This window comes from Hylaeus anthracinus, unplaced genomic scaffold (genome assembly GCF_026225885.1).
Source record: "Hylaeus anthracinus isolate JK02 unplaced genomic scaffold, UHH_iyHylAnth1.0_haploid 11994, whole genome shotgun sequence".
In the NCBI taxonomy this organism is placed as follows: Eukaryota; Metazoa; Arthropoda; class Insecta; order Hymenoptera; family Colletidae; genus Hylaeus; species Hylaeus anthracinus.
Window position 1 is genome coordinate 7880068 of NW_026534341.1, and position 20972 is coordinate 7901039.

At 45.4% G+C, this 20972-nt stretch overlaps 1 protein-coding gene across 6 annotated transcripts in view; it reads right to left on the reverse strand.

Annotated features, from left to right (window-relative positions):
• Nucleotides 1-20972, reverse strand: part of LOC128888913 (methylcytosine dioxygenase TET-like) — a 117577-nt gene that overhangs the window by 92453 nt on the left and 4152 nt on the right. For 4 of the 6 annotated variants that reach the window (XM_054146124.1, XM_054146125.1, XM_054146120.1 and 1 more), the window contains exon 2: nucleotides 6637-9100. In XM_054146124.1, the coding sequence (XP_054002099.1) occupies nucleotides 6637-7737 (1101 nt within the window). In that variant the 5' untranslated portion in view covers nucleotides 7738-9100. The other 2 variants (XM_054146123.1, XM_054146121.1) reach the window with 2 other exon arrangements.

Here is a 20972-nt window from a genome sequence, read left to right on the forward strand (position 1 = left end):
TCGATTCTGGCGAAAAAAAAGGGTTGATCAATCGACTCGATTAAGACGCCGGCTGAGAATTTGGATAAATTGGTCTTTCTCCCTCGACGGTACTTCCCCTCCTTCTCGCTCCGTCCTCCGGCTCCTTCCAGCCAGTCCGGTAAAAGGTTTCGCCCAGAGGGAAAGTGGAAAACCTGATTTCCCGAGGAGCGAGGCGAGGAAACGAGGCGGCGCGCGCGAAGACGTCGGCGACAACGAAATCACGCGAGTAACGATCGGCCCTGCTACCTTGCCCTGGGTGTTGCTCGACCTTGGTCCTGGGAACACGCTCCTAAACGAACACATCTTGTGCTAGCATGATTACAATTTTTGCAACAGTCTTTGCAAGCAATTTATTTTGAGAATTTTAATAGTGCGCGACGCGTGAAGACTTATTCGCTACCTCTTACGAAACTAATGATAAAACATTTCTAACGAAATTAAGTAAGTTAAACATAAACAAACGACACCCAAATTGGTTTAGAATTCCGTTGAGTATTCAACGAGTAAAATTGTCTTTTGCGAGGAGGGACGTCGCTCCGCAGGGAATTCGAGCGATCGATTCGCGAAAGGGGCGAAACGAATAATCGGCATCGGGCGGGCTTTTCGGTTCCGGTTTCTCGATAAATCGAAACTGTGCGAAGAAGCCCGTCAACGTTGAAGTCGAGAGAAAGAGGATCCGATTGCGTCAACGAGTGTTCGGTTACGCAGCGGCGACGAACTTGATGTTGCGCTCGCTGTGAACGCACGTCCAGAGACCAGAAATGGACAAAATTTTCATCTAGATCGAAATCTCGAGTGACAAGATAAAACATCGAGTTGAAGACTGTAAAAAATATTTGTTCTTATTCGTGAAAGTCACGGATTTATTTTCAAGCTCGTTCGAAGACTTCTTCAGGGGACAATAGTTATTGCACTGAATTGTATATAAATATTGTTGTCACAATGACACGAGTTATTAACTGATAAAGCTATTTTTTGTACCTTTTGAGCAGTACGTTGTAATTTGTTATGATACTCTTCGACTCGAGCTACGAAGACACTCTTCAGGAGGCAATGATTAATACAACATATGATTAGTTATTAATAGACATGTGGATTTGATACATTTATAGCGTATGCGAGTATGAAAAACAGACGATAAACATATCTAGAACACGTGCACTTACGCAAAATGAAATATTAATATTGCTATGTTTACTTATGAATCACTATCCTGCGTATATGTTGCATATTAACATACATTTTTCTATTTTTTCATTTCATTAATGCATAAAATCCGCAGTCTATTTATTAATATAGGTTCGCGTTGCCAAATTATCGATCCTATAAATCGTATCTCACGTGGAACGGAGAGAAACTCGTCGATAACGCTCGCGAAACGAACACACGCGTCACGCGTTGTTTTTATCCGTTATCAATTATTCTAATAAAATTTCGCCCATCTCTGTCGAAGACGTCGAGTCGATCCGCGGCGTTATTCGCGAAACCGATAACCGCACGATGACCGGACACAATTGCCTGACTGCTCAGGGTTATCGTCCATCAGGCCAATCAACTCTGTCGCTCCTCGCGGCCGCGGGAAATAGCGTATCGCGATGAAAGGCTCATTCACATTTTTCCACGCCCTTGGAAAGTGAAACGAACCACGAAAACAACAATGACGAACTGCACGTGGAAACAAGCGAACCGCGATGCTGGACGCACGTGGTACCTCCCATTGTTCGCGTAACCGCGATAGTTATTAACCCTTTCGCTGCGCAGGGAGCATATACTCGTCTTCGAAAATTAGGCGAAAATAACGAAAGTCCATTTTCCCAACGTTCAATTAAATTTTAACACGTTGACTGCCGGATTAATATGTGAAACTTCCTACGGGGCTTAAACTTTGTTTCTATACAATTAGATATTATGTACCCCAACACTCGTGGTTGTGCTTGTTTTTGCAACTTCTTTAAAATTTACCAATCCTATCCAGATAGGAGGATCCACCCACGTGAGGATCCACCGACCCATCAAAAAACCGAAATTTCGGGAACGCAAGACTGTTAAGTTTCTACTTTTTATTTCTGGAACTAAACATGTAAAACGTACAATGTGCAATTTTGATATTGCAAGTATTTGTGGGTTTCGAAATAAAAAAAAAAAGTGAACCGTGATGTTCTTTATCGCATCGCTCAGCTGCGCTGGTACCGCGTAGGTCACGCAGGATCTAGTAGTTTTCCCTCTGCCCTTGGCCTCGACACGATCAATCGGGAAACACTCGTGTCCTGGATGCGAGCGTACGCGTCGCATCGCTGGGACCCAATTGCGCGGCAAATTGCGTACTTCGAATTGAATCCCGATACGCCAACAGCCCTGGAGAGGATTTCGATTCGGTTGCAAATGACGGGAACGTCCCTATTATGGCGTCGCTCGAGCGTCGAACACAAACCTACATTTCCCGATACTTGCTTTCCACCGAACAGGAGCACATGAACATTCATTCACTTGTCTCTTATCAGTAATGCATTTGTCGCGATGAGGGAGACAAGTTCTTGTCTAAAAGGGGGGAAAATGTCGGGTGTAACAATAAAAACAGAAAGATTTCTGATCGCCTCTCCATTGAAGTTACAAAGTCTCCGGAAAAGGGGACTATAACAACCCCAATAAAATACAAACAAAAGAAAATGAATTCCAAATTAAAATCCCTTTATCATTGTCACCATCAACGCCATTATCATTCCAAAGAGATGGAGATTGCATCACATTAAGGACAACTAAGATACGAAGAGGATCGTATAAAAAACGACGACTTTATCCGTCACCTCCCCCTTTCCCCGTGTAATTGGCGACAAGCACGTGTGAATGGCCACCGTCCCGCGGCAACGTAACGCGTACGTAACACCCGCGTAAGCGGTCGCGTGGGCGTCGACGCGTCTTTCGGTGCGGCATGGGCGAGCATTCGCCGCCCCGACGATAACTCAGCGCGTCGTCATAACCTTGGCACGAAGAACCGACGACGCGGCCAATTAACCGGTTCGCGCAGACCCACGATTCCCCAGGGGAGTTGTGCCCGCGTATCGATCCAATTGCAACGAAGCCCGCCAACCGTCAAACGTTTTGAAGGGTCGACTCGATGTCGGAGGGCGAGGGCAATGATGCCAATCGCGGATCGCGATTCCTCCTCTCGAATCGCGGAGTTACACCCTTCGAGAACACTTCTACGCACGGAATACCGAACAACGAATGTTTTTCGTTTAGCATGATTGCTTTGTATGCGTAAGAAGCAGGTGTAGGAGTGCTCTGGAGGTAGTTTACTGCTGGGGATGGATCTTGTTCTCAAACAGTGGGATATTCATATTTATTTTAAGTTCTGCTTCTATCTTATATTTTTCTTTTTTAATTATCAAAAGGGCAGAAAATTGAATTTCGACTCATAAATGAACTTTTCTGAACTGCAAAGATACGCACAAAATATCTCGATTGGATTACCCTACTTGGTACTCAAGAGGAATGCTTCCACCCACCACCAATTGCTAAATGAATATTCAGAATTCCCCCAAAAATAAGAGAGAATGCTCCCATTGATCCGGAAAAGCGCGCAAGGATGAAGGAAGTCTCCCTCGCGTCGGGGAATCGGGTCAAAACAGCCAGAAAAACGATAAAAATTGGGGCATCGTCGGACGGGCTCTCGACGGCAGGTGTACGATGAACTCGAAGGGTGGCCGCTTGTTTCGCGAGCAGTAAGACAGGGGGGAGGCTTTCCCTCGGGATAAAGAGGGTGTTAAGATCTGGAAGGGTGCGGGTTGTTGTGACGGCGGGCCTCTGCATGGTCTTCGGCTCGTGCCGGTGTTTCGCATCTATCACTCGCGTTTCTCTTCCAGTTTTTCCTTTGTAGGCTCCCGTGCACCCCGATTTCCATTGGGGAGGACGTTGTGAACGTTTCGAGCGGACTGTGAATTGGATGAATCGAATTCCTGAGCGAAGAAACCGAGACCAACTATTCTTGTCAATTTTTTCAATAATTTAATGTAATATGTGCTTTTAGTATCACTAGAGTACACACACGTAGTGTATTGGACAGTGATCCTTTGATGAGTAATGCAAAGGGTCTTTGTTAAGCACAGTCTTTAAATTGTATTAACGTTCTGATGTTTAATTTTTGGAATTTTCATTCAAGAAAACTCAATTTTTTGGAGCTATTCATAAATCTACCCTTGGCATTTCGAGATATTATTCATCTACGCTCTGAAACAGTCTGCATTCCAATGAAATGTCTACAGTTTCAACCTGCAACGAAAATTCTGGTTTCCTCGACGATTACCAAATTAAATGGAAAGAAGAATTTGCTCCAAGAGCATTTAATAAGAAACATTTCACGCTAGATGGGAAGGAAACGTCGCCGCTCGACGGCATTGCTCGGCAATTCCGTTGTAATTATGATCACCTCGAGGCCAGACGCCGCGTCTCCGTTTTAATAAGGCGTAAAAAGGAGAGGTTTTTATCATAATCGTCCGTCAGGATTATAATGGTGGCGGCGGTTAAGGTGAGTCTCCGATATCGTGACAGAGTCGCTAGCCAGCGATCGACTTCGAGAGAGAATCGCATGTTATTTTCAGTCGACAGGCTATCATCGAGCGGAACAACAATTTTCTCGTTTAATCGCGGCTCATCACGAGATGCGGTCTGCCTACGCACAACTGTCCGTGAAAGTCACGACAATAGCTGTCAGTGACTCACTTAAGGTCAGCTTGGAAAGTGGCACGATAAAACCCAAGAGCGAGAGAAGTACGTGGGATCAAAATCTTCCAGGTCCATTGGATGATAAAATTTTCCAGATCCGAAAAAGAAGGCCAGAAGCTACTCCATTTGTTGCAACAAACATCGAAATACAAGAAGCAGTATCGCGTCTTTAAGAAGAAGCATCTAAAAGCCTCGAACTCGATATTCATCCTAAATGTATTTGCCACGGTAAGCACGAGTTTAGAAATGTTTTACACTAACAGAAGGAAACGTAAACTACAAAAAAAAAAACTCGAAATCCAGTGCTTCAACCTCAAAACTTGCTGAATATCAACAAATCATCGAGGCATTTATATTTGCAAAAGTATACCAAGAAAAACAATCTACCCGTGAAAAATGTAGAAACTCCACTGCTCTTAAATAACAGGAAAAGAACAATGAGTGGAATCGATTCGTTTTTAATTGTCAGACGCGCGAGCGTTTATCGCGTAGACGGGGCGAGGTATTGGGTTGTATCGACAGCAAACAACACGTTTGTTTCCGAACGAGCCGCAGTTCGATACGCGATTATTATGACCCGCGACGAGCCTTGAACTTGCCCTACGATAAGCAGAGCTGCTTACGAGCCGCCGCCAACCGCGGCTGTTTGTTGCATAGCAATGCACGTACCACACATGCTCGTTCACTCACGCAGAGAGCTGCCTCGCGACTTTGCCATTAAATTGACTCGCGTCAGGGTACAACGACCTCGTGCTCCAAGTTTTCAAAACGAGCTCGAACTATCGCAGCCGCTGACTTTACGATCCTTTGAAATTAGAGTAGTTTTCTTGATTGGGTGGCGAGGCATTTTTTTATTTATTGCACCTCTCGAGGAGTGCAAACCTTTGCGATCGTTCAAAATATTTCACTGGGATGTACACAAATATTTCCTATTTTGATTGCAAAAGAAATTTATATGTTATGTACAATAAATATTTTTTGAATGTTTCCAGCGCAACGAATATCATAAGTAATAATTTGTTAACACATTTGAATAAAGATCTTAATCAACCAATTCGATTTTGACCGAATTACAATAAAAACAATACAAATTTTTTCTTTCGTTTTTTCCAGAGGGGACCCTTTTTAAAATAAATTTGGACATCGATGACTCAAATTGTTTGTCGGAGCATTCGCATATGGGGTTCGTATCCGTCGCTGGGAAAAGCGAGAGAGCAGCCGAACAGCCAGCCGCCAGCGCCAGCCAACGAGGCAGTCAACCCACCAACCCCCTATTCAATGTCGCTACAATAATAAACCACCTCGGTTATCTGTATTTCTGTATTTCCCTCTGGGATTCTCAGCACATTCAGGCATCGGGGCCAAGTTCAGACTATATATACACACGCCATTCTATAACGCGGTTGTGTCAGCGTTTATCCTCCACCCCTGCCGGTCTCCGCGATTCACACCCTTTCCCTAGTGCGCGCGTGCACCAGCATTTTCCCGAATTTGGACCAAGCCAACGACGTCGATCCACGGAGAAGACGAAATTAATTTTGTCTAGCTTGTGATGTAAACATAAGGCGCAAGCATCTTACTCTATGGTACGGTAGAACCTTGATTATTTCCTAGGGCGTATTGCCGTTGCTATCTGATAATTATAGAGAAGACGTAAACAATAATATTTAAATTGAGCGATAGTAGTTAAGTCTTGGGTAGTGCAAGAACTTCAGCCCCATTGCCTTGCAACACCCGAGGTCCTACCGTACCAAGGGACGAAACTTTCTAATAGCAACCTGTAGAGCTAGTCCAATCGACAAGACACATGACCTAAAGGACCTCGTTCACCATCTATCCTGTCTACCCTAAAAGGACCCCCGAAACAGAAGCTGAAACAAAGGCTCCACTGACCTTTTTCTCGGTGAGTTTCTCGCACCGCCTCATCTTGCAGATCTGGTGGCTCTTGTCGTTTCTGCAGGGCGCGCAGTCCCCGCAGTTGTCCTTGCGTTGGCAACCGATGCACTCCCCGCACCTTTTGCGCTTCTTCTTGGCCGGTTTGTCGCTGAGTCCGCCGTCCCCGTCGGGATCCGTCATCCCTCCGCCCATGTGATGCGGTCCTCTGTTCGCCGTCGAGGAAACGGCGGCCACTTGCCCCGAGCTCTCCACGTTCCCTGCTCCAGCGCTGTCCTCCGACTCCATGGAGCCGGCGCGTATTTTTCTACGTTCCTTCTTGCGGCCGTCGATCCCGATCGGCCTGGACGTGGGCGTGGAGTCGAGTACCGTGGACATCGGGTTCTGGAAGTTGGCGTGATGCAACTGCGGGTACTCAGGCTTGACCACCGTCAGCACGGTGTGATGGGGGTGTCCCGGGGGCGGTGGCGGGAACGCCTGGACGGGGCTCGAGCCTAGCAATTGTATGTGCCTCTCATCTAGTAGCTGCTGCTGAAGGGCGGGCACCTCTCTGGCCTGGACGGGCGCGGGCACCAGGGGATACCCAACGCTACCTCTGTGCGGATGAGGCGCCGGTAGCGGTGTTCCGAGCGTGTGGAAGCTGGGCAACCCGACGGCCGACGTGACAGGTGGCGAGTGCGATATCGAGGCTGGCGACAATGGAGTGAGCGCCGTCAATTGGGGTTCGGCTTCGCTGGGAGCTGTGAATTGGCTGGCGAAGCTTGGCAGACCCTCGCCAGGTCCACCGCCGGCGTTTTTCGACTCCCAGGGCCTGTACTGGCTGGCCAGCACTACCTCGCCGCGAGAGTCGATCAGTCGGCCGGTCAGGCCCTCGTAGTAGTCCCAGGAGGACGTCAGACCCAGCCCCACGTCCTGTGGGTGAAGAGTGGTCAGTGTCGTCGAGCTGTCCATCGCGTTGTCCCCGGCGAAGCTGCTGAACGGCGGCAGGTGCCGCGCCGGATCACCCGGACCAACCGAGCTCGGCGAGGTCGCTACCGCCGCCGGAGGGCTACCTGCTACCCTCTCGGTGGCGCCGACCTCCTTCGTTACCTCTGTGCTCATCTTCCCCGTCGCGTCATCGCGACTCGAGCCCCCTGCTCGCAGGAGGTTCGCGTTACCGTTCCACTAGGTTGCTTCGTTGTCTCCTCTGGTTGAATGGAACACCTCGCTCGCGGAACACGACCCCTCGATCCCTCTAGGATCGTGACTGGACGCTCGTTAGCCGGATCGACCGCTCGCAGCACCCTGACATCTGGCTTGGATCGGGATCGCAATTCGCCAAGTTACTTTTACTGGAAGAATTCCTCTAGGAGGAACGTTCGAATGGCTACGCTGATTTATTTGCCTCGGCTGATTGGCTCCTCGGTATTATCACATGTACTCTGATATCTTCTTGGTACGCGTCAAATTTTCTCCTTCTCTAGGTAGAATTCTTCCTGACTCTATCACTTGTACCCGTCTTCCCTCGATTAATCCTCCCTTCTATAGTTTGCCCTCTTAGCTTTATCTCTATCTCTCGCGCACACGCTCGTATCCTCACTTGCTCGCTTGCTCCTCTACCTCTACCACTCTCTATCTCTATAACTCTATTTCTGTCGTTTGTACTCAACAGGTTTAGGCTACGAACTGAAGTAGATCGGTTTCTCTGGGAGTAATTATGCGCGAGTCCCCCCGTGTCTCTGGATATATAGGGCGACCTGCGTTTCCTCCGTCTGCACTCGCTTTGGATGGGACTTCCCGATAGACACTCGCTCGGTGGGTGCGTTCTTTTCGCTTTTCTTTTCTTTTTCTTCAAATTGTTAACCCTTACTTAGTGCTTAATTAAAACTTCTATATAGCTTAGAAAAAACTTTGTCGGTCGGTTTGCTCTTAATTTATATCTGCTCGCGAAGAGATCGACGATGCGTCCCCCTCGCTGGTTAGTGAGTATCGTTACTTGCTGAGTGATTAGTAGAAAAATGAAATGGTAGATTCTTTGGTTTACGGTTTCCCCCCTTTATCGCGCAGTTTTTATACTATCTTTCGTATCGTTTCAGCGTTTTCCGTTTTTTTTCCTTCTCTTTTTCTTCTTTAGCTCGTTTGTCTTTCCTCTTCCTTTTTGTTTGCTCGCTTAACGATCGTTACTTGTTTCCCTTTCGTCTATTTGATTTGGCACTGGCGGACTTTTTATTTTTGTTTACTTTTTGTTATTTACTTCGGATATAATTTGTACACTAATTAGATACTATAGCTCTTAATCCTTTGTCGTCTTCCTCTTCTTCTCGAACCTAAGCTCTTGGAATATTTTTTTTTTCTTTTCTCGTTTTGTTTATCCTTCCCATTTACGTCGATATAAACACACTAATTACTTCTTTCGCGCTTCGTAAGAAAATAGAAATCACTTGAGGTTAATGTGGCTTGTTAGAAGGCGGTTGATTTGTACGATCTGAAACAGAAAACGGTACGTTTATGTTAGAAACCGAGGAACACACGATTTCGTTTGCAGTAAAATATCGCGCTACGCGTCTCATACTCTCTACTATCGTTCACGCTATCCTCTCTCACACGTCAAGATTCTGTAGAATATTCTGTATCTTAGGCAGAAATTTATTTTTTTATTGAATAGTGACCAGTGAATTTTTTTTATTTTTACAGCGATAATGTTGAGATAAAAAATGGGAGCACAAACGCGACGATGAGGGATATTTATCGAGTCCTCTCGGTTCGCCGTGGTCACGTGAGGCGATCGTGAGCGAGAACGTGACACGCGACTACGTGGGAACGTGTCATAGACGTTACCATAACGTGACCATCGCTAAGCCAAGGTTACTATTACGTTCGGCGTGTCTGCACACCTACTCGCTCGCTTTGATACCCGCGAATGTTGTGCCCTAGTCCCTGGACGGTTCATTCACGTTGCTTAGAGCCAGTGACGATGGCTACGAGCTCTTCGCGTCTCTCCTTTCCCTTTCCCCTAAACGTTCACGCCTTTTAGATCCTGGCATTCGACGCTCGCGCGAATCGAGCAACACTTGTTAAGACAAGCTTGAAAGTGAGTTGATGAATCAAATAAACGAGGTAGATAGTTGGTGCAAGGTTTAGGCCTTTTGTAGCGTATAAAAATATGACCTACGTCAGTGTTCTTTAGCTTTGATTTCATGCTTTAGCTGGCAGTCGACGTTTTACATCAAGCAATTATGAGAATTTGGAGTATCAGGACTTTAAAGTGAGTTGCTAGAGATTTAAACAAAATGATTAATTCTCGAAGAACGTAATTACTAAACAGACTGAACACGACACGTTTTGATCTCGTATATCGCGGCTCGTTTAATTCCGAGGCAAATTATTACAAAACTCTTTGGGCTAGATAGTAATGAATCATCGACGCTCGACTGACCCTTGAAGGGCTTCGGTGAGTTTTAGTAGACAACTGTACTACGGAGAAGCTTTGCGAGTGACACCTGTGGAGTCATCGGGAAAACGTTGATGAAAATCAGCGTGGTTCCAGAGGCTGCTGCTGGACAGATAGAAAAATGTGGTTGGTCCTGTTGCGTTGGATTGTCTAATTTTATTTCGTTGGTGTTGCTAATTAGTTTCGAAAATTGTACGAGTATTCTAGACAGTTTTATTATTTTAATTATTTTTCATTATTTCATTACTGTTTCCAGATCACTTGACTGCATAAATGTAACCAATAAATTCTCCCTCAAAATCATTCCTAGATTCCTCGTTAACTTTCCAAGATTCCGAAGAGGATCTAAAGCTACGATTAAAAGAGATTAATTTAGTAATAAAACCAACTATTCAGTATCTCTAATATAGTTCATCTGAATTCCACCCAGCCACTGCTATCACGTCCCTCCAATCTATCCACAATCCCAAAGAACTATCCCGCCCTTTAACGAGCGTGTATCTCTTCCCGGTGATCAACGATTGACCTTCCCACGCCCTCGACGTTTAATCACCCCCGAAATCCCCATTCAATTGCTCGATTCGACGAGAGCGTTGTTCGGAAGAGGTTCCTAGCCATCGTCGAAAACGGAGGCCTCGATGTTGGTCCTCCGTGAGATATCGACCGCCATTTAGCCCCCTTCATCCCTCTGTCCTTCTCCATCCCGTTCGTGGCGCACGTAGCACGCGCTACTCGCGCAACCTGAACTCTGTAACACGTACATCTGCACACGCGTGAGCCGTGTCACTCCAATGCATCCACGTCCGCACGGAAACACACGCAAACACGGGCTGGTCGCTTTTGCAAAGCGGTGGATGTACATAATACCTGGTACATAGAGTGCAACAGCTCTCGCTATCTCACGGGCGCTTTTCCAACCCCCATTTGCACCCACCCCCGCGCGTCTCCCGCCGCAAAACTCTCTCTAATAGCTTTACTACAGCTGTGGCCGCCCGGAGCTTTCGCTATCGTTGGAAACTTGTACTGTCGTTTCACCTGCACTTTCCCTTCCCGCCGGAGCAGCGCGCGAATTAAACCGCGAAAATCCCGCTAGACGCGCGTGCCGTTTCCCGCCCACGCTTCGACGCGCTCGACGCCGCGCGTTGCCTCGCGAGAGGGTGTCGAGGGACGATTAGGACGAGATGCTCGGCAAGACTGAAGGGATCCTTTGGTGGCTTAGGAGTGAACGCTTAGGGCGAGGGTTCGTTGACCTCCGAGGTTCGGGTTCCACGATTATAAGCGGTGACTTTGAAACTACTTCGTCGAGGAGTGGGAATTTTTGGGTACTTCGCCGCGTAATTCTGAGAGTTTAGATTGATCAAGTAAGGCGTTTAGAGATCGAAACATGGAGATTTGACGGAGGTATTTAGAAAATGCAAGGGGTATGAGTATAATGAAAGTTATCCGAAGAGGAAGGGCTTCAGCCTTTTTGGTTCTGAATTGAAAACTCCGTTGCTTATTTTTCGTTGTGCGATAGAAAACGAGAATTTATAGTGGAAGCTCCAGAAATGAATCGATTACAAGAAAGAAATGTAATTACATACAAATGCACTTCTTTTAAAATACTAAGTGAGTGTTTGATAAGAAGAGTTTTTAGTAAGGATTTTAATACTCGAATTTTTGACATATCTGCGCTTCTCTACAAAGCGTAAAAATCGAGGAAACCGCTATCGACGCTAACGAGCGTTACGCGAGTCATTCAACGAGAAAACAGACCGATCGTTTGTTCCAAACGCCACGCCTATTGACGTATGCCAGCGCGAAACGATGAAGTGTAGCACGAACCAGAAAAAGCCAATGATCGCGAATTATACGCAGTCAGAATAATAAGATAATACTATACCTCTTAATTTAAAAAATTAACCCGTTTGATAAATTAAGAATATACTAACGAGATGAATGAAATATTTATTCCGCAGAAGCAAAACGTTGCTTCGATCTGATGGAGAGACTAATTGCCTGTTAGAAATCGAAGACACGAGACGAGGCTGCTAGGTTTGATGTCGAAACACCTGCACGAGAGATCAGCGCGCAGCCCACAGGCGATTGAACTTTCCTAGAGGTCCATAAATCTAGTCTAGACTGAATACCGCGAACTTTAGTCTTTAAAGGTCGCGAAACTCGCTGCGCTGATAGCGCACGAGCGCCGGCTTTGGCGTTCGGCTGCGTTCCCTTCGATAAAAAGTCATCGCGCACGGAAAGAAATTCGAAGAAGTCGGTAATCCGTGTCCCGGTGGCACATGCCCGAGCAGATATAAATTGCTATGGCTAGTTGGAATCGCGGCTGAAATCGATCCGGCGTGTGTCTTGCCGAGCTGGCGCGAAACTTTCCAACTTCTGCGAGATATTTTATCGTTTCGAGCGATCCTGCCAGCGCGAGATATAAATTAAAGCTATCTTCTGAGTGCTTCTCCGTTTTCTTGCAAAAGGAAAACGTTGGCGTCGAAAAAATAAGCGGAGCAGACTTTCTCAGGGGGTTGCAGGGGGTTGGATATTTCAGAAAATTGGAAAAGTATAGATTAAGCGGAGGCTTTAGAGTAAGTATAAAGAAGGTTGAGAATTTTGGTTTTTAGTAACAAGAGGAGGCTGTCGTGGTGGAAACTTAAAAGAGACTATTTCAAGTTTAATTGCAATTATGCTATTGTAGAATTTCATCTAAAATTTCACCCCAAAAAATTCATCAAATTCTTATTTTATTTTCCGTTCTGGTGGAGCATTCCATGGAATTGAATGTGCACGGATAACGCGACGAAATTTCTGCAAAAACAGCTGGCGCCTCTCGTCGTTGCACTTTCGTCGAATCGACCATACGCTTTGTAAGCGCTACAAAAATTACGAGTCTTGTATTTCTGAATAATTCTGACGAAAGAAATCATATATTTATCAGTAACGTTCAAACTACGTTCTTTACTCCGTTTACTATTCATTGTTTACTCTACTTACTCTTCATTATTTCTTCCCAATTATTTTCCGTATCTTTTTATATCTACTACATGTTTAAGCATAGCCAATTACTACAAGATACAATGGTTCGAGGTAAATTTGAAATTTTGCTGCGAGAAGTGTCTGATTTCGCGTGGAATGGCTCCGCAAGCGTCGAGACAGACGCCGAAGGAACGATATATCCCGTCGTCGGATTCTTTCGTCGGTTGGAACGCAGGACGCCGTTTCCCAGAAGCGCGTGTACAAACCCAGCTGGCCGACAGAAAGAGATCGGAGATTCCGCACGCTTGGAATTAATATTAGACGGCGACGAGTTGCGCGCCATCGAAAAAACCGAGCCAACCGAGACTGCGCGCGAGCTGCCCGAGCCCTTTATGCGCGCGGAATATTCTCCAACCGCGTGGAATATATGCAACATAGTGGCTAGGAAGAGAATCATTCCCTATAAAATTTAATGTCGGTGATGCCTCGCGCGTAGAAATCATCAAACTAAAGAACAGGGTCGAAGAATGACAATTTTGGGAATAAAACTTCTTCATATGTATCTGATTTATGGTTCTAAGAAATTAAAAAACTTTTTCCTAAATTATTGTCCCCCTTCCTACGTTTTTTTGTAACGAGTATTTAAAGTAAATATAAGCATTTATACTATTAACAACCATTACAGCATTAAGAGACTCGTTAATACACTAAGCTGGGAGAACAAGTCGGTGATACCTATCTGATTATGCAAAGTGTGACTCCGACTTGAGATCGTCGAAGGTAATCGATACAAATTCTCTTAATCGCTCCCTATTAATAACCTCTTTCAAAATGTCAGCTATTCTTGTCAATGCAAGGTTGACTTTGTTAAGAAATTGTACTTCTTCCTGTTGTAACTTTCTAATAACGTCCTATGCTTACTTAACAATTTCTTTTTATTTCTGCTGTGTAGATACCTCCTGAAGTGTGGATTATCGGTGGGATATTTCTATTATCACCCACCTGTGATATGTAGTACAAATACGATACTCAGAATGTGCAAAATTGTATTATTAAATTGTTTTCATGATTACGCACTCAGATTTCTCATTATTATCAGCCTGTATCGAGCAGTTACGGCTGACTCGAACTTCTTTGTTTCACTCAAGTTCAGCGTCGCGTCGCATTATCATGGCGTGGAGAGAGGTTCATGTGAGTAACTTAACACGTGGCGCAAGTGATCTTTGATTCAATTGGTCCATGTTTCAAATTTCCCTTTCTAGCCCTTCCTCGTAAGATTTCTCCAGGATTATTTCAATAAACGATGCTGGATTTTTAGTTTCGTGTACTCCAAAACCGTATGTGCTCCAAAAATCCATTTCGTTACTTAATCTGTGAGACATGGCACACGTACCTTTTCGAAAAAGACAACAAAATCTACCCAGTGCGGAATTAGTATTCCATGCACTCTTTTCACACGACCTAAAGCCAAGAAAAGTTGGGAGCCACTGAGTTGGACTACACCATCTATCAGTAGGAAGGAGGAAGAGTGGATTCGGGCCGATTTCGTCGTCGAGGAAGCCACGACACCGGGGAGGATGCCAACCAGCAAAAAGAATCGGCTCGAGTCAGCGGGTGGACGATTATTATTCGGGCCCCGTTCCCCCTTATCTTCGTTTCCGCAGGCGTAAATCCGCGATAAGGCCTGTTTTTCGCGACCGTTTCGCGTCGCGCTAATTTCAGCGTTTACGGACGAGGGGCAAAAATGGCGCCGGTGCCCGTTTCGCTACCTCGAAAAAAGGAAACGCAAAGAGCGGAGAGAGAGAAAGAGAGAGAATAAAAAAGAGAAGCCTCTCCTCTCGCGGCGGTTCGGAGCAAAAAAGCTCCGGGTACACTTTCGCCGACCTCGTGGTGGCTAGCGCCCGCGCACCCGCGCTCTCGCTCGACTCTCGCGACAAAGGCTGCTTGATTCAAGGTCCCACGCACACGCGCGAGCGAATCGCGTACACGCGCGAGCACGAATGCACGCGCTAGTACCAGCGCATGCCGCCATCGGCGTCGTCGAACGTCCTGGCGCCCTGCACCACCATCATCGACATCCAAAATGGACCTTGGGTGCTCCAAAAATGGACTCTATCGCGAATAGGAAGACTGAGGGGTTGAAGTTTGAGTGATTGACCTAACGATAAGGTTATTTTGTCTTAAGGAAGCAGGAATTTTGAGTTGGAGTCAACGTCACCAAACGCCTTAGAGCACCGACCCCACTACCATCCAAAATGGCCCTTTATTGCGATTTGGAAGACTGAGAAAAAATTCTTCTGTTTTAAAGACAAACAAGGCCTATGTTAGGGTGTGTGGCTTCAATTGAGATTTTGGCTCCAAACGGTGATGCAACCCTTAAAAAGGTAGAAATAACAACCAAGCAATTCGAACTACAAATAGTACTCCTCTCAAATTACAAAACAAGGACTGCAAAAGTAATATATCGGAATTGAAAAGATTCGAGGAGAGGCGAAAATCGGCGAATGACCGACCGGTTTGTAAGAAAAGTCGGAGTGGAGCATCGGAAAGCGGCATTAAAACCCGCGTTGAGTATCAATAAATAGCGAAGAAAGAGACCGTGATAAGTGACGTCACCCACTTACTCGAGTCATAACAATACTGTTTTTGTAGCAGCCGATTACTATAGCATCCTCGGGACTATAACTTATTCATCCGCTGAAAGCTACGGCCTCGCATACTACGCCATTGATAACCTCTCTTTGACGCGAGCGCGTTTGCTGTCGGTACACCGTTACAAGCCACCGTTCCGCCGATTATCGATACATGCAATTCGTCAACAAACGTTCGCCAGCCGCTGGAACCGGTTCGACGATCTGTTCACCCCCAAACCAGACACGGGACAAACGTAAATACCATGGGTAACCATTAAAAAACACATCTGCCTATGCATTACGGGTCACATAAAAATGAAAATTTCGACAACGGAATTAACTTTCTCTGGGTTCGTGTAACTTTCAAGCCACACGCTAATATATCGACATTTCACCAAAGGGTTAATAACGATTAAAATTATTGCCTGGTGTAAACTCAACCCTTTGTATTTAATTAAAAATTGAGGAAATTAGAACTAATAGGAGTCGATGAGTCGCGATCTAAGTTCAAACTTGTACTGATAAAGATATTTCTATTCCTCAATTTTCATTTCTCCTGCCTCAACCCTTCCTCTATCCAATTTCTAATCGCTCGAAGAAGACACCAGACTTCTTTCACTTTAATTCTTTCCCCTAGCATCTTCCTCCACCATCAGTTTCATCCTACGCGTTACAAACTCACTCAGAAGGTTCACATCTTTTAATAATAATAATAATTCTGCTCTATCACGTTCCCAGGAGCGCCCAGATCTCACTTGTTGCTGCGAGTATCGGCGTCGAAATCGCTTGGACGGAACACGGCCTATATCGGTTGTGCGACGCGATGCATTTACGGCACTGCGTGCACCGGGTGTTCCTCGACAACAGACAAACGCACTCGAGTGCGCACTGATTCGCGCACTCGCTCTCGCGCACGGATACGCTAGCGTGTACATATGCACGCGTTGTTCGCGAAGCCTCGCGAAGCGGACCACAGCTGGTGTACCGGCACGAACACCGTCGGCCATGTACAGGCCGTTCGTCGTAGTTATTGGACAGCATTTTTCTCGCTACAAAGGAACAAGTAAAGAACTTCTTTGGAAAATGTTCAAGATAGGAAACTTCAGGTTAGTCGAAGCCGAAGATTTTGCCCAACTCTGGTACATATCAATGATATCATGTTATAGATTTCATTCGTGTTAATCATTTCTTTATATGTTCCAGAGAACCCAAAACCTGGAGTGGGGAACGTTCTACTAAACCTTGTTAAACTATAGTACAATGATCGTGAACTGCAATTATAATCAACCCGTGAATCCAACCTTCAATTCCAGAGATTGTTCAAGAAATAAGGCTACCTATACAAAATCCAGTCGAGTGATCATCATCTCGTTTTTTGGAATCAAATCGTCCCTAATCGTGCCATGATCACCGTCCCACCCTGTGCGCGACCGGCACTGTATATGCACACGCACGTGCGCGGGCATGAAGGCGCTCTGTGATGCACAATTGCACATGCGCGATCGCAACATCATGGGATGTACCGCAAGTACGTCGTAACGACGCGTATCGGGCGATCATCGCACGCGACATCGCCAAACGGGGTCCACGACGTTGCTGACGATGCACGCCGTCAGGGGGGGAGAGGAGGATCGATCGTAAACGTTCACGAAAGGGGGATGTTCGGTTTCGAATTGATATTAGATAAAATTTTGTTAGAATAATGGAAACATACTAGTTATTCGTGATAAAGGTTTGTTTAACTTTAAGGATTTTGGTAAATAATGAGAATTCTCTCGATCAGAATTGTCGTCGTGGATTAGGTTTTACTTAACATGGTTGTGTCTGTATATATGTATTGATATTATCTAGTAATCCCAGCAGAGGGATAATAACGCCATACGATAAATTATTGGACTCCTAAATAAGTGAATTTTTCTGGTACCTACACACACCCGAAATCGAACATGTGAGACCGGAGGATAAGATACTTGGTAATGTTTGAACTTGGACGGAATAAACTATGAATATCCAGTGTATTATTTATACAACAATGAATCAATCTTTCGCAAGAATTTATCATCCCTACCAGGAGGAGAGACGCGCGTCGAAAGCCCAGCAGCGTGGTATCCGCGTGTCGAGGTGCGTAACGGTTCGTCTCGGTGGGGGAAAAGAGGGGCGGGCGTACTGTTAAACACACCCACACAGGGACATGATATCGGAAATGATATAAAATTGCGTCGAGCGCGCCGCTGATATTTAAATTGGTTCGCTAAACCACGGATTAATGCGCGCAACGACGTCCGACAGCCCACGCAGCGGGCTTCGAAAAAGGGCGCACCAGAAAGGAAGAAAAAAAAAGAAAAAATACGCTCCGCTGGCCGATCGGAGCGGATCGTTGGAAACGTTTCGCGTCGATACCTGTTCGAACGTTGGACAGGTGTTCCGCAAGGCTTGCACGGGTATATTTCGTTTCTTTATCGGCGTCAGATGGAACTCTGACCAACTATGCTAAAGTATGCGTTTCGTTCTTTGATGTATGTGGAATTCAAATTCAAATGTAGTTTTCATTGGTTACTTGTGGTATAATAATGCTGTAAAAATGTTCTCATCTCTTGTTGTTGCAGAATTTGAAAGTGATACCAAGAATATAAAATATCCTTATATACACGCTGTATGGAAATGATACGTAGGATAAATCTTGTATTAAAGTTTGCAATTCATATTTTGTTTTTCAAAGGTATTCATCGATTTTATGTTAGACGAGTGGAAACGAAACCAGCCGATATTTGAGCGCGAATCGCAGCACACGTACATCCTATACGACCGAGGTCTATTTTCTTCCGAGACGTAGATCGGAGTAAACGTCAGAGAAACGAAATAGATTAGTCGGTCTAATAGAGATTTCGTGCCACGGGACGGCTAATAATACATTTATCAATGACCGCCAGAGAGAAAAATACTGGATAACAAGGTGCTCTCAGTTTTTTACGCGTGCAAAACAAACCACTGGTTTCTCGAACGTTCCGTCGACGTTGCTCGTTTTACCACCCTTCTAAATGGACTGAGAAAATGCTCCGCTACCAATTTCATTGACAACCCTTAACTTTCAAATGCAAACCGAACCACCTCTATACATATAAATATGTATTATTCTAGACGTTAATTTCATATACGTTGCATCATTTCATATACATTCATTTATGCAACGAAGACATTAGCCTCTTAAGGGATGAATTTCAAATGGATTTTTTTGTTGCCCTAATCGAATACACACAAATCAAATTAACATACAAATATGACGTCTCACTTTAATATAGTATATGTCTCGATTACAAAAGGTAGCGTGATAGTAAATAGTGATAATTTTAATATAAAAGCAACTATGTGTATTGTACACGTGTACCAATATCCCTAAAGAGGTTAAACAAAAGCTTAGGATTTTCGATCTTTTTAACCACTATGCGGCGTACCATCGACAGCTAGGACCGATTGAGGCCAGACCTGGAGGGAAAAAGAAGGAACGAATCCGAGGAACGGGTAAAAGGGATACTGTGCGTGCCCGTAAATCTCTTGGCGTCCGTTGTTCTCGCGGTCCACGACGTTGGTTCCTCGTCCATTCCGATCCGTTCCGCCGTTCCTTGGAGCGAGTAGGTCGAAATTCGCCCTCTCCCCCACCTCCCCTAACGCGGCTCGCCGACGCAAAAAAGGAGGAACACCCACGGGAAAGGGAACCGAGGAAAAAAAAAAGGAGACGGGGATAGAGCGAAAGAGAAAGGAGAATTGATCGCGTTCGCGACGGCGAAACGGAGGGCAAGATTTTGCATTCGGTCGTTAGAATCGCCCGTTAATTACTTTCCAGACTGTTATCGAACATAACAGGAGGGAAATATTGCTATAGATCAAAATTGTACACCCTCTGTCACGGTTCTTTTGCGCTGAATTAATAGCTGTCGCGTCGATGCGCGCGCGGCACCGGTTTGATGTTCGCTGCTCAAAAAAATTAAACGAAGGGGGTGGTAAATAACTTATTTGAAATATAAGCGATTAGAAGCAAATGTTAAGCTTGATATGTTTCAAAGAATAGTATTAAAAAACAGTCGTCGTATATGTATATGTTGGCCTTTGTTTTGATATGTAAGTATCTTGAGGGTGGCGATTTCTATGTACAAGGCATCGATGTTTCTAAATTTTCTTGAACAAGAGGGACATATTTAAGAGTCCGCCACTTTGTTTCACAACGTAAAGCTACGTTGAGAACCCAAGTGTTGGTTAAAAATTCTATATATCACAGGCGAGAAAATTCGATACGTTTTAGAACTCCAAACTAAACTAAACTAATACCGAAAATGTCGTGTACCGTTGCTAATTCCACAGATGATCCTGCCCACGTTTGCCCCCGAGGAAAACCCCGACGTCGCGATTCCGTTAAACGGCTGTATCGTCGAACGACTAGCTCGTGGAAATTGATCGTTTCGTCCAAGCACGGACTAATTCGGCGTTGAAGGCGAGCCCTAACGATCCCGAAGCCGATCGCGTGTGTACGCGTCGATTATTATCGCGTAAACTGCAAATTGCACGTCGTTAACGGGCCGCGTTTTTCTCTTTGTACCCATGCACTCGCACATACACACAAATGTATATATACATCACGGTGGAATTGCTCGTGCTTTATCCTCGCGGTGTACTCAAGCAGTGGCCACACAATATCCCACTTCCGATGGCACTTGGAGTGTGCGGTGAATTTCGACGGGGAAATTTTGGCGAAGCGTGCCACACCACGCGGTTACAACGATGCACCTCGAGAAACACGCGCACGGTATCACCCAAGGGTGGAAGGGAAGCTCTGAGCGTTTTTCTTTTCTTTCTTTTCTTTTTCCTAAAGGAAAACTGTTTCGTTCACCACTAGGCGCGTACGGCACCGAACTCTCCTCTGCACGTTCGACGAACGGCACACTCCGTAGTCGATAATGGTGTTTACCAAAGCGTCGTTTGTTCTACCCGGCCAGGCCAGGCCAGGCTAGGCTAGGCTAGGCTTCACGCGCAATCGAGGAGAAAAACAAAATAAAAGGATCTACACGTTTACGTACAGTGAGTCCTGGAACTATTCATACCTTCACCCACTGCAACATGTAGGTGAATAACTAATCGCTCCGACGGGGATGGGGGCAACATTCTAATCGCGATGCAGACCTCCAGTAAGAAGAGATCCGCAATAAAAGATAAACAATTAGTTGTGGATTAAATGAAAATTGGAGTTTGATTTATAAAGTGGAGTGTTTCGTAATCGGACGAATACGATATCACGAATAGATTGGTTCGTGTTTCAT